At 53.5% G+C, this 12,077-nt stretch overlaps 1 protein-coding gene across 1 annotated transcript; it reads right to left on the bottom strand.

The window, feature by feature from the left end:
- Window positions 1-503: 503 nt before the first annotated feature.
- LOC141731634 (olfactory receptor 14J1-like) lies at window positions 504-10,870 on the bottom strand. Its single transcript, XM_074558049.1, has 6 exons — window positions 10,813-10,870; window positions 9,976-10,040; window positions 9,602-9,862; window positions 9,219-9,337; window positions 1,552-1,616; window positions 504-1,459 (listed from the first exon to the last, which is right to left on the bottom strand). Exons 1-6 carry the CDS (start codon window positions 10,868-10,870, stop codon window positions 504-506), a joined length of 1,524 nt encoding a protein of 507 aa, XP_074414150.1.
- Window positions 10,871-12,077: the final 1,207 nt, after the last annotated feature.

Genomic DNA, 12,077 nt, shown 5'->3' with positions numbered 1-12,077 from the left:
CCCCAGCAGTGCCCATGGCCTGTCCCTGCTGCAGCCCCGGCACTGCCACCCCAGGGCTGTGCCCGGCCCCGAGAGCACTCAGGCCCTGCAGCAACACCAGGGCCACCAGGGCAGTGGGGCAGGGCCACGGCAGCAGCACTGGCAACACCAAATGCTGCTGCTGCTGGGCACAGCTGCTGGGCCAGCACTGATCTGCCCCCAGCTCTGCACACGGACATTGCTGCTGCAGCTCCAGAGACGGCAACAAAAGGGCATCTCTGCAGAAAACATTGCTGGGAGATCCTTTAGTTCATTTAAAGGCACTGACAGTGCAGCCCCTCATTGACACAGTCGCCAGCTATGGGAAAGTGGAGAGAAACAAAATGAGACATGGCAAAAGAATGGCTTTACTTTGTGGACAGTATGAAAAAATCAAAGTAAAGGAAAAAACTTTCAAAATGAAAGCAGGAAGAAGTATCAAAGATGCTTTTATTACAAGTGATTTGCAGAAACTGGCCAGCAGTTTAATGTTCCTGAATGCATCCAGTCATGTGTCTCCACACTGCAGCCTTGAGCTCCTGGTTCCTCAGGCTGTAGATGAAGGGGTTCAGGGCTGGAGGCACCACCGAGTACAGAACTGACAGGGCCAGATCCAGGGATGGGGAGGAGATGGAGGGGGGCTTCAGGTAGGCAAACATGAGAGTGCTGACGAACAAGGAGAGCACAGCCAGGTGAGGGAGGCAGGTGGAAAAGGCTTTATGCCGTCCCTGCTCAGAGGGGATCCTCAGCACAGCCCTGAAGATCTGCACATAGGAGAAAACAATGAACACAAAACAGCCAACTACCAAACAGGCACTAACTGCAGTGGGTCCAAGTTTCCTGAGGTGAGATTTTGAGCAGGAGAGCTTGAGGATCTGTGGGAGTTCACAGAAGAACTGGCCCAGGGCATTGCCATGGCACAGGGGCAGGGAAAATGTATTGGCTGTGTGCACGAGAGCATTGAGAAAGGCACTGGTCCAGGCAGCTGCTGCCATGTGGGCACAAGCTCTGCTGCCCAGGAGGGTCTCATAGTGCAGGGGTTTGCAGATGGACACGTAGCGGTCGTAGCACATGACAGTCAGAAGGGAATACTCTGTTGAGATGAAGAACAGAAAGAAAAAGAGCTCAGCAGCACATCCTTTGTAGGAGATGTTCCTGGTGTCCCAGAGGGAATTGTGCATGGCTTTGGGGACAGTGGTGCAGATGGAGCCCAGGTCGCTGAGGGCCAGGTTGAGCAGGAAGAAGAACATGGGCGTGTGCAGGTGGTGGCCGCAGGCTACGGCGCTGATGATGAGGCCGTTGCCCAGGAGAGCAGCCAGGGAGATGCCCAGCAAGAGGCAGAAGTGCAGGAGCTGCAGCTGCCGTGTGTCTGCCAATGCCAGCAGGAGGAAGTGGCTGATGGAGCTGCTGTTGGACATTGGCTGTGGCTGGGCATGAGGATCTGTTCATGGAGAAAGGACAGTGACAAGTCAGGAGAGGCTGCTTTGAGCCAAGCCTGGGCTATTCCCTGCAGCCTGTCCCACTGGGACTCACCCAGCCTTGTTCCTGCTCTGGGAAAACCTTCATCCAGGTCCGTGCCTGAGCTCCAGTTGTTCTGGCTGAGTGTGCCAGGAGCAGCCAGGGGTGTGCATAGGGGCTCTCTTGGAGCCATCCCTGCCCGTGGCTCTGGGTTTGTGGCCATGTGGCAGAGGGATAAGGCTGGATGTTCAGGATTTGTCAGGGGAATCATTCCTAATGGAGATAGGATTGGTAGCATCTGCACTCCCAAGACCAAATGATGGCAGGAGTTGGTTTTAGGAAGTGTTTTCCTATCCACACATCATTCCTGGCTCTCTGAGATCAGAAATCCCCAGCATTTCTGCTGCACTCAGAGTTTGCCACTGACAGATATGAGAGGCAAAGGATTCCCTGTGGCTCAGGGAAGGAGAGGGGCTGGATGGGCTTGTTCCCAGCTGCCCTGCTTTGCACCTTTGGCTGTAGTCAGAGCACAGTCACACTCCTGGGTCACCCTGGGATAAACCAGACCCTGCTCAGAGCAGAGGGACCCCTGAATTTCTCACCCTCTCTCAAGGTCTCTGGGCAAGGTGACTGCACCCCCTTGTGCCAAGGACACTCACAGCTCCCTTCGCAAACACAGCAGCATTTCCTCAGCTGTGGCAGCTCTGCCCTTCCCTGTGGGACATTCAGGGAACTCCCAGAGGCTCTGGCACAGATTTGCACCCAGGAGGGCTCAGAGCTTGGAAGGGCACAGCAAGGAGATCCCTGGCTGTGCCCATGATGGGATCTCAGGGAGTGGACTCAGCTCATTCCCCTTTCCCATGGACTGCTTTTCCCACAGCCCCACAGGTGCCAGGGAAGCTTGGACACCCCATTCCCATGGACAGCCCTGCCTGGCAGGAATGCCAAGGGCAGTGCCTGACTCAGCTGCTGCAAATGCCAGAGCCTCCCTGAGAGCAGCAGATAACAGTGACAATATCAGGGCAGGGCAGAACCAAGAGAAGATGTTGTGGTGCTGTGCCTGAGAGGGCAGGGCAGAGACAGCCGGGCACTCAGGACAGTGTTCCCGTGCCCATCTGTGCCCAGCACCTCCCACACACCAACAGTGCCCTCATCCTGCCCCCAGCACTGCTCTCTTCAGCCCCCTCTCCTTCCCTGAGCATCTCCCTGGGCCTGGACATTCCCTCCTGAGAGGAGCCTTGTCCCTGCCAGCGCTCACAGAGCCCATCCCAGCCTGTGTGCCCTGGCCAGGGCCCTACAGAAACCTGCCTGTGTGCCGGGCCCTGGCTGGGGCAGGCTCTGTGTGCAGCTGGGCAAGGGCAGCTCAGGAGAGCCCTGCTGGGCCCTGCGGAGGTGATGCTGCTGCTGTCTAGGGCTGAGGAGTGGCTGAGGGCCCTTTGGGAGGCTCCCAGCAGAGAGACTGGCCACCCAAAGTTGCAGTTCTGGAGTCTCTGTAAATGTTCAAACATTCCTTGGATGATCCTGTGTGTCCCTTTCGACTCAGAATGTTCTGTGATTCTGGGTTTACAATTACTGTTCTGCTTCTCTCATCCCCCTTTTGTCTATAATCAAGAGAGAAAAAAACCCCTTGCAAAAATGTTAGAACAGTAAAATAAAAAAAGAGACATTTATTGGAAGTGTCCAGGTGTCCCAGTGGGGAAGTAGCACATCCTGGCCCCTGATTTCAACAATTTATTAAGGTTGATTAATTAGGATATTTAACAAGAACATCCAATAGGAGATTCAGTTGCCGCAGTTACACACTCCTGGGTCAACCCATTGGAGTGGGTCCATGGGCTTCTTTGCCTTCACTTTTTGTTCTGATTGTTCACATTCTGGTCAATTAGAAAAATGTTTTTGTAGGTTCTCTTCCTGATAATAAAACTATTGGATAATAAGACTGATAAGACAATATTTCAGAAATGTATTTAGACAGTGAGCTTATTGTTCTAAAATCCAAGAGAAAGGTTAGGAAATGTACAAGAGTTAATTAAGGATTATAATTACATAAGTACATAATAGTAGTTTAATACTGTTAATTAAGAATGTAGTAGTGTTAAGTAAGGATTGTAGATTTATGACTATATAATGATAATTAACAGAGCTTTGAGTATATAAAAATGCATAAAATGTATAAACCTTTTTGTCATCACCCCAACTTTCCCATGCTTTTCCAATAAGGAAATTGAAAACACTCTCAGGAAAGCTCCTGATCTTTCCAGCAATCCCATGCTTACCTTCTTTGGGAAGGGTCCTCCGGAGCTGTGCCCAGGCTGGTCTGGAGCTGGGAGCAGCCCTGCCCCACCCAGCCCCTCTCAGCAGCAGCCCCTGCCCTGCTCAGGGTGGCTCCTTCCCCCCACAGCTTCTCCCCAGCGCTGGGAGCAGCTCCCCGGGAAGGCTGAGAGCTGTCCCTGGCAGGCAGCAGAGTCCCAGCCCCAGCACAGCACCCTGGGCTGCAGGACCCTGCTCTGCAGGACAGCCCTTGGCACCCCTGGCTGCAGCCCCGGCTTCTCAGCCCTGCAGCAGAGCCTGGCAACAGGAGCTGCCTTTGGGCTGTGCCTGGGCTGGGGCAGCAGGGAAAGCCAGCCCTGCCCTAGGGCCACAGCCCTGCCCTGGAGCAGCTCTGAGAGTCCTCCTGAAAGGTGCTAAAAGCTGTGGGATGTGCCAGCTGCAGGAGATCCCTGTAGGAACTGCAGCTTCTCTTCCCACAGCCAGGGAATGACTGCTTCAAACCTGGGATGATTTCTGCTCTAGTGAGCCCCGAGTGAGCTCTGCTCTGTGCTCCCAGCCCAGGCTGAGTTTAACCCCTCTGTGCTGTACCCAGGGTGGCTGCAGGCAGTGCCCCAGCCCTGCTGGGCTGTGCACAGGAGCTGCTCCTGGGCAGAGCTGTCTCTCTGCAGCGCTGCCCTTGCCAGGAGCTGCCTCTGTGCTGGGAGCCTCTCTGCAGGTTTTTCAAAGGACTTTGGGTTTGGCTTTTGCCTTGGAGTCTCTGAGTGGTTTGTCCAATTATGGCCTCCAATTATCTGCTGTAATTAGTCCCTGGAGAGGCTTTGTCAGTAACAACACTCAGTGGGGCTCATTAATACTTCAAGGTACTTCAGTTATTTTAAGGTACTTGGTGTTTTCCTTTTGATACAGACTCTGTGAGAGGTTTGTGCAATCATGGCCCCAATTATCTGCTGTAATTAGTCCCTGGAGAGCTTAGTACTGACACTCCACTACTGAGTGGAGCTCATTAATGCCTGGAGATACTCAAGGATTTTAAGGTACTTTGTGGATTTAAGAATACTTTCATGTGCCTTTAAGGATTTCCCTTCCCACACTGAGTCTCTGAGAGGTTTTTGTGCCATCCTGGCCTCCAATTCTCTCCTCCAAGGAGTCCATGAGAATCCTGTGTTGGGTATCTTCCTCCTTTCTGTTTTACAACAAAGATGGAACTGAAAGAATTTTAAAAGGCTTTCTAAAAGCACCAAAAAAAACATGGGACAATTAACAATACAACAACAACCACTAAGAGAATTAATAGTCTTGTTTTAGCTAGTCATCATCCAACCCTTTAGTCTCTTGGATTGGAAGAGTTTATTGAACCAGTCTTTGTTTTCCACTTGAAGCTTCTTGAACCCTTCCTTCAGTACCTGAATGTTCTTGTGGATTGACTCGCTGTGGCTGGAGAGGTTCATGCCACACATGCCCTCAGAGTCTGCACAGCCTTGCCCATGTGCCCAGAGTAAAAACTCTATCGCTGTTGTGCAAGGTGGCCTGTCTGATGGTCTCTGTGTCTGAGAGCAAGCCACTCAATGTGAGGGAGGTAGCATTGGTTTGCTTACTTAACAGGAACCCAAAATGGTCTAATTGTCCTAAAGCTTTAGCTGCAGCCACTCAAGGTAGTCCAAACCGGGGGTGCTACCATCTGATACCTGGATTAAAGCTTGCAAAGCCATCTCTTTGATATCATCCAATACTTCTCTGGAGATACCTACTACTTGATTATCTAGTGGGCTGTGTTGTCCCTCTCCAGCTAGATGGTTGATTGTCAATTCCACCCTTGCCTCATTATTAGCATAGTCTGCTATTAATTTATTTAGCAAACACTTCCATCCCCTTCCCACAGGGTGTATTCCGTAGGTGACAACAACATGGTCAAAATATATTTTAAATTATAGGGGGTTACGACATGTGGAGTAAACATGGCCCTCATTAGGCCATTAAAACAAGGTAAGTCCCTCCTATGGTCTTTTTCTGCCCTACATAGATCCTTGATTTCCCCATAAACCAATGGCTGATACGTGGGATTCTGCCCCCTTCTCTCATAACATACGGGGATAACAAGGAGTTTTGAGACTATTTACCACTCTCCTTGCTTAGCTGCTTCTTTCTGGATCATTTCCCAGGGATTTTCTGGGGTTGAGGGGTGATGTGGCTCTGGGGAATCCAAACTCTCTTCTGGGGAGGAAGAATAACTTGGAGCAGAATAATTTGTATTAAAATTAGTGTGACAGTTTGGCTTAGTATCTCTGACCATAGGGGTTATATTGTTGCTGGAGGGTGATGTAAAGGGCACTGCCATTTTTTCAGGTGTTGGGGAGGAAGGGCTTTGATTTAGGATGGCAGACTTCTGGGACGGAGTTTTGGAGGCATGGCCCAGGGTGGAGGTGGAATGATTGAGAGTGGGGGTGTGACCTGCAGTTGTGAGGGTGGAGTCTGGAGGTTCGTTCAGGGCGGAAGAGAAGGTTGTGGTACCAGGAAGTGGAGGAACCAAGATGGAGGGAGGATGGTCAGTCTCACAAGCCACATTCAGGCTCCTTCCCTCTTAACTCTCCAGGTCATAATGCTCCAAGACTGCGTGGCCATTGCCATCTTGGACCATCATGGAAGGTCTGATAAAGGCAGACCTTTATCAAGGTTTGGGGGGAGGTCCCGAGTTAGGAGTGACCAACGGATTGAATTTTCAACACACTACTTGCTGGTGAGGGGTCTCAAGGATGGTGTAGGAACATGGGGAGCATGTGGGCTGCAATGGAGTCTGTTTTGATCAAAAGGTTGTACAGTTTAACTCCCATGGAGTCCCAAAATTCAGTGGTATGGATTTCGACAGCAGAGGTATCTGGAAAATTTTTAATGATCCACCTCATGATTGATATTTTTTCGTTCTTTGAAAATATTTCGTCATGATCAGTGAGAATTAACTTAAAGGATCCATATATGCTCCTTTCTACTGTGGACATCTGGCTGCCCATTTTTCTTTCTCTGTCTTATGGGGAAGAGCCACCGAAACACCCTAAATCAATGTTGTGACATGGGTGTGTATTGTAAAAACACAGCGGCGAAATGGGCAATAAATGTCTTGCATTTCCCCAAACCCACCTACGATCCTATAGAGGTGAAACCTTCATCGTCCCTGCAGATCCTGGGCAAGGTCCCTTGAAGCAACCCTGAATCCTCTTGGCCCGGCACAATGCAAAATCCCAGTGAGCACTGGCCTATCCATCAGCTAACCCCAGCTGATGTGACTGACACAGGGAGCCCTGAATATCATGGTCCCTGTTCAAATGTCACAATGAAGGTGGCTGCAACAAACCTCTCTGGCTCCCTGACTTCAGGGTCAGGGTGGCAAAAATGAAAAGGAGCGAGTTTGATGGAGTTGTTTAAAAGGAACTTTAACAACAGGGTGAAAAACAATAAACATGGAGAAGTTGAGAACACTATGAGGGGCAGGATCCAAAGACCTGAGACGAAAGGGAAGCAACAACATAGACACTTGGCTGTAGAAAACTAGAACAATAACCATTTAGGGGAAACAAGTAACCAATAAGGGAGTAGACACTTGGACAAGTAAGCACAGCAACACTAAAGGCTTATGGGGGAACATGTTAAGCAAATGATTTCTAGGGCTTGAAACTCCTGCCAAATTCTTTTGGGGTAAAATCTGGCTGACTCTAAGTTACAGCTGGGCTAACTGGCCACATTGCTGCTTTGCACTGGCCCCTTGGGGCCATGCAGCCCAACAGAACCACAAAAATGTCCTGGGTTCCACGAGGCTCCACAGTGTCACAATGGTCCCTTGGATCCATGGTACTCTGCAGTGCCACAGTGGACCCTTCATGTCCCAAGGCTCCCAAGTGTCACATTGGTCTCCACAGGAAGGAAGCCACGGAGGCCCCATGTTTCAGGAGCTGATGAACAGCAACCACCAGAGGCCAAGGCAAGCCTGACATGTCTGTCCTGGCAGGTTTGCTTGGAGCAACCCTTGGATATTCAAAATTATGAATGTGGAATCCTAATTTCAGAATTTTTTTGCCTGGAGAAGGATGATTTTTTCCATAAAAGAAAAGCACAGAGCCCTTTCCAGTGTTTGGAAAACAGGTGAGTTCTGCCACTCAGAAGTTAAAGACCAGTCAGATCTGTCCATCCTGGCAGCTTTAGTCTGGCAGCAATACTTGGATACAGAGAAATTTGGAGGTGGAATGCAAATTTTGGCCATGGATACCTGGAAAAGATGGTCAGTTCTTTTCCATAAGAAGGAAAGTGCAGATCCCCAGTGTTTCAGGGGCAGATGGGAGCGGCCTTCCACATTCCAAGGTCAGCCAGATCTGTCAGGTGACCCCTGGGAGACCAAGGCAACCATACCTCTTTGGTTTTCCCTTGCTTCCACAGGGCCCTCCAGTGTCACAATGGCTCTGTGCTTCCATGAAGCCTTGCAGTGCCACAGTGGTTGTCTGCTTCCACGATGCCCTCAGGTGTCATATTGGCCCCGTGGTTAGACAAGTCCTTAAGGATCTTAATGGTCTCCATGGTTCCACAAGGCCTCACAGTGTCACAATGATCTATTTGTTCCATGAAGCCTTGCTGTGTCCAATGTCCAAATTGGGGGGTTGTGGAACCCCCCAATGGTTCCACAACTTCCCATAGTGTCACAATGGCCCCTTCCTTCCATGAGGCCCTGCAGGGTCACAGTGGCCCTTTGGTTCCATGGGGCCCCACAGCGTCACAAGGGTCTCCATGATTCCATGGGGCCTTGCAATGCCACAATGGTCTCCAGGGATCCACGGTGCCTCACAGGATCATGACGGCCCTTTGGCTCCACAAGGCCCTGAAATGCAGCAATGGCCTCTTGGTTCCACAAAGCCCTGCTGCTTCACACTGGTCCCTTGGGACCATGCGGCCCAACAGAGCCACAAAGATATCCTTGGTTCCACGAGGCCCCACAGTGTCAAAATGGCCTCTTGCATCCATGGTACCCTGCAGTGTCCCAATGTTCTCCTTGGTTCCAGAAGTTCCTACAGTGTAACAGGTTCCACAAGGGCCTGCAGTGTCACCATGGCCCATTGGTTCCACAATGCTCCCCAGTGTCACAATGGTCTCCATAGGAAGGAAACAAGTGAGCCCCAGTGGTGCAGGGGTATAGGTGGCATTTGAGTCATAGTAAAATATATGTATTGTATAGGTGGCCTTGCCCCGATAAGTCCCGGATGTTCTAACTGGGCTACTTCCGAGGTGCCCATGGCTCTCCACATTAGCGCGGCGGCTCTGTGGGACCAGAGCTGTGCGTCAGTACCGTGTCCCGTGCAATCTCAGGAAACAGAGGGGCCCGAGGGTGCCCGTGCTCTTTGCCTGTCTGGCAGAGCCTGCTGGACAGGCTGTACAGGGGAAGAGGCCCTCCGGGCCAGCGAGCACCGAGCTCTTGAGGCAGTTTTGCCCCGTACCCGTCACACGTTGGGGCACAGCGCAGGAGGCTCATCACCACGGGGGCAGGGTGTTCTTCAGTCAGGCTGAGAATGGCCATTTGCAGCCCGGTGTCCACAGATTCACAGGACGTGAGTCTCTGCAGCATGGCACTCACCACAAGGAACCTTGCACCTGGAGGAAGCGGCATAGGGAGGACTTGGAGTGCTGTCCAAGGGAGCAACTTGCGCAGCTTCCCCCAAGAAGTGCTTGCCTTCCCAGCCCACTGTGATGGGGCTGAGGGGGGCCAGCGGACATGGCTTGAGGGGCTGTGTGATCCTGGGAGGCCTTCAGCCCTGGCCCCAGGCTGCTGCAGAGAATAAAAACCCTTCTGGAAAAACTCCAGAGTAGGTCTAGGACTCACAGTGAGTGTGGGCATGGCCTCAGTCTCTGGGATGCCCTGTGGGATGGTGTTGGTGGTGGCCATGCCCTCTGTCAGGGCCATGTCAGCCTCCTCCCAGCCCTCATCCATTTCCCAGTCAGAGCTGGCGGCCAGGTTAGAGGACACTGTGCTGGCAGCAGCCTCTGCCCGCAGCTCGCTGGGCCTGGATTTGGGCTCGGCCGTGCCCTCGGGTGTGGAGCCGCCAGTCATTTTGCGCTGAAGGCGCAAGAACCTCTGCAGTGTCTGCAGCAGAAGGACGGGTGGGAAGAGAGGGACGTTCCATGGCCTTCTCCAAGTGCGGGGCCCGGCCAAGCAGTGCCAGCAGACCCAGCCCAGGTGGGGATGGCTTTGGGTACCTGCGCGACTCGGTGGAAGCGGCCACGGGTGGGCTCCTGCTCTTGAGTCCAGTCCTTGTCCGCATCTGGCAAAGAGCGAGCGCAGCCAGAGCTGAGGGGCTGTGGGAGAGGCCAGAGAACACAGCCCAGCCCTGCGCTCCCCAGGCAGGAACAGCCCCCCGGGAGCCCAGGGGATGGAGCATGGCCATCGGGGGGGCAGCCATGGCCCCTGTCCCATCCCGTCCATGGGTGTGTCCGCAGGGATGGGATGGGATGGGATGGGATGGGATGGGATGGGATGGGATGGGATGGGATGGGATGGGATGGGATGGGGCCAGGACGGCTGCAGGCACAGGCCCTGCGGCCCAGGTCCATCACTCTCCGTGCTGCAGTGGCTGCAACTGCTGTGGCTTTGCAGGCTGCTGCACTGGGGCAGCTGCAGGGCCTTTGCTTTTCTTCCCCCGAAGCCCCTTGAACAGGCTGAGCCTGCCTGCCATCCCGCTATCTGACCTCAAGGGCACCTTCGAGACAGATGCCTTGGCAAAGGCCCGAGTCAGCGAGTGCTGCAGTTGTGCCTTGCAGGCACCTTCAACAGAGGACCCTCAGGAAGGCTACAGGACAGCAAGTCCTGCACTCTGTTCTCGAAGGGCTTCTGCCAGAAGGACAGGAGACTCCTGGTGAATGATGGAGCTCCCACAGGCTGGCCACGAGGGCAACAGCTGCAGGGATGGGAGATGCCTAGGAAAAGCTCTGAGTCACCGAATCCTGAGGTCTGGCCGTGAGGCCAGCTGCAGGAGGAACGCCTTGGAAAAGCTCTGGGTCAGCAACCAAGGAGCTGGCTGTGCGGGGTTGCCTCACAGCACCTCTCTGTCACCTCCCGTCCCGCCATGTGCACCGAGCACTGTGGCATGGCCATGTCGCCACCAGCCCCTATGTCAGCGCATGTCACAAAGGACTGCTCAGGCACACTGTCCCTTTTGGTTTCACGGGGAACCTGCTGCACCGTGTCACAAAGGGTCACTGCTGCCACTTGCCCCGGGGCCACCCCCTCCCCACCCATGGTGCGCCCGGTTGGAAGGACTCTCCACGGTGCCCGGCCCGCACAGCCCAGCTCGCTGGCGGCCCCGGAGCAGAGCAGCTTCCAGCATGCAAGAGGCAAATGCATCTTGCCAAGAGTTAAAACACAGCAGATAGGGAAGATGGCATGAATGTGTGCATAAAGGCCTTTGAATTCCCAGCTCTCTGAGAGGCATTTGGCACTCTTGGCTGGACAGAGATGATCCCCCTCTGTCCTATGTTCAAAGGGGGGGGAACACACTCTGCCACTGGTGCTTGGCTTGGGCTCTGCAGGCCTAGGCAAATGCCAAAGCTGCTCTTCACAGCCTTCTCCCTTGCCACGCCCCTCTGCCAAGTGCAAGGGGCCTCAAGGACGGAAAGGAGCGCAGGGAGCCAAAGGGAGACAGCTTCACCTACCTCACTGGGGGCTCCTGGGGAAGCACTTCGCGTAAGAAGCAAGCCCCTCTCATCCAAAAGCATTTCCCCAGATGTGTCCATTTTCTGGGGAACACCAACACACACTTAAGAAACCCTGGCAAGGCTCAATTACTTCTGCACCTTGTAGCACACGCACTCCAGCTCGAGCTCATCTTCCTTCTCCTGAGCCTGTTTCCTCATGTCCCTTGCGGCATGCAGCCCCGGCCCCCCTAGAAACAAGAGCTGCCTGCTGCACGTCCAAGTCCTGAACTCCTGCCCGCGCTCACGGCAGCAAAATCAGGCTGTTCCCAGCCAGGGAGCAGAGCCCTGTTCCCGCAGGAGGCTCTTGTGAGCCCCTTCCCCACTGTGCACGCAGCACTTCTGCCTGCCTGCCTGCCCAGAATGCTCTTGGCACAGCGGAGCACAAGCTGGCCAGCTCTGGGCCCAGCACAGCCCAAACACAGGCGCAGGAAGATACAGCTGCGGCTGTTTTGCAGCCATGCCCCAGAGAGAGGGGAAGGGGCCCCTGCCTCTGGTCTCACTCGGTTGGGTTTCTGACTGGCTCTGAGGCAGGGGCTGCGATTCCTAGCTTGTGGGGAGAGCAGAGTTGCCAGAACTGCACCCAGCATGCAGGCACTGCCTGACAGCGC

This window comes from Zonotrichia albicollis, chromosome 24 (genome assembly GCF_047830755.1).
Source record: "Zonotrichia albicollis isolate bZonAlb1 chromosome 24, bZonAlb1.hap1, whole genome shotgun sequence".
NCBI classification, from domain to species: Eukaryota; Metazoa; Chordata; class Aves; order Passeriformes; family Passerellidae; genus Zonotrichia; species Zonotrichia albicollis.
The sequence above is the reverse complement of the archived record's forward strand: the minus strand, read 5'-3'. Positions and strand labels throughout refer to the sequence as shown.

What these genes read in the sequence shown, in the direction of transcription:
- LOC141731634 (XM_074558049.1), bottom strand. Translation starts at nt 10,870, where the DNA reads ATGGCCATGCCACAGTGCTCGGTGCACATGGCGGGACGGGAGGTGACA. An exon ending in AGGCCATGCCCACACTCACT is followed by an intron (nt 9,338 to 9,601) that starts GTGAGTCCTAGA and finishes GCCATGCTGCAG; the next exon opens with AGACTCACGTCCTGTGAATC. An exon ending in TGTGCCCCAACGTGTGACGG is followed by an intron (nt 1,617 to 9,218) that starts GTACGGGGCAAA and finishes TGGCACACTCAG; the next exon opens with CCAGAACAACTGGAGCTCAG.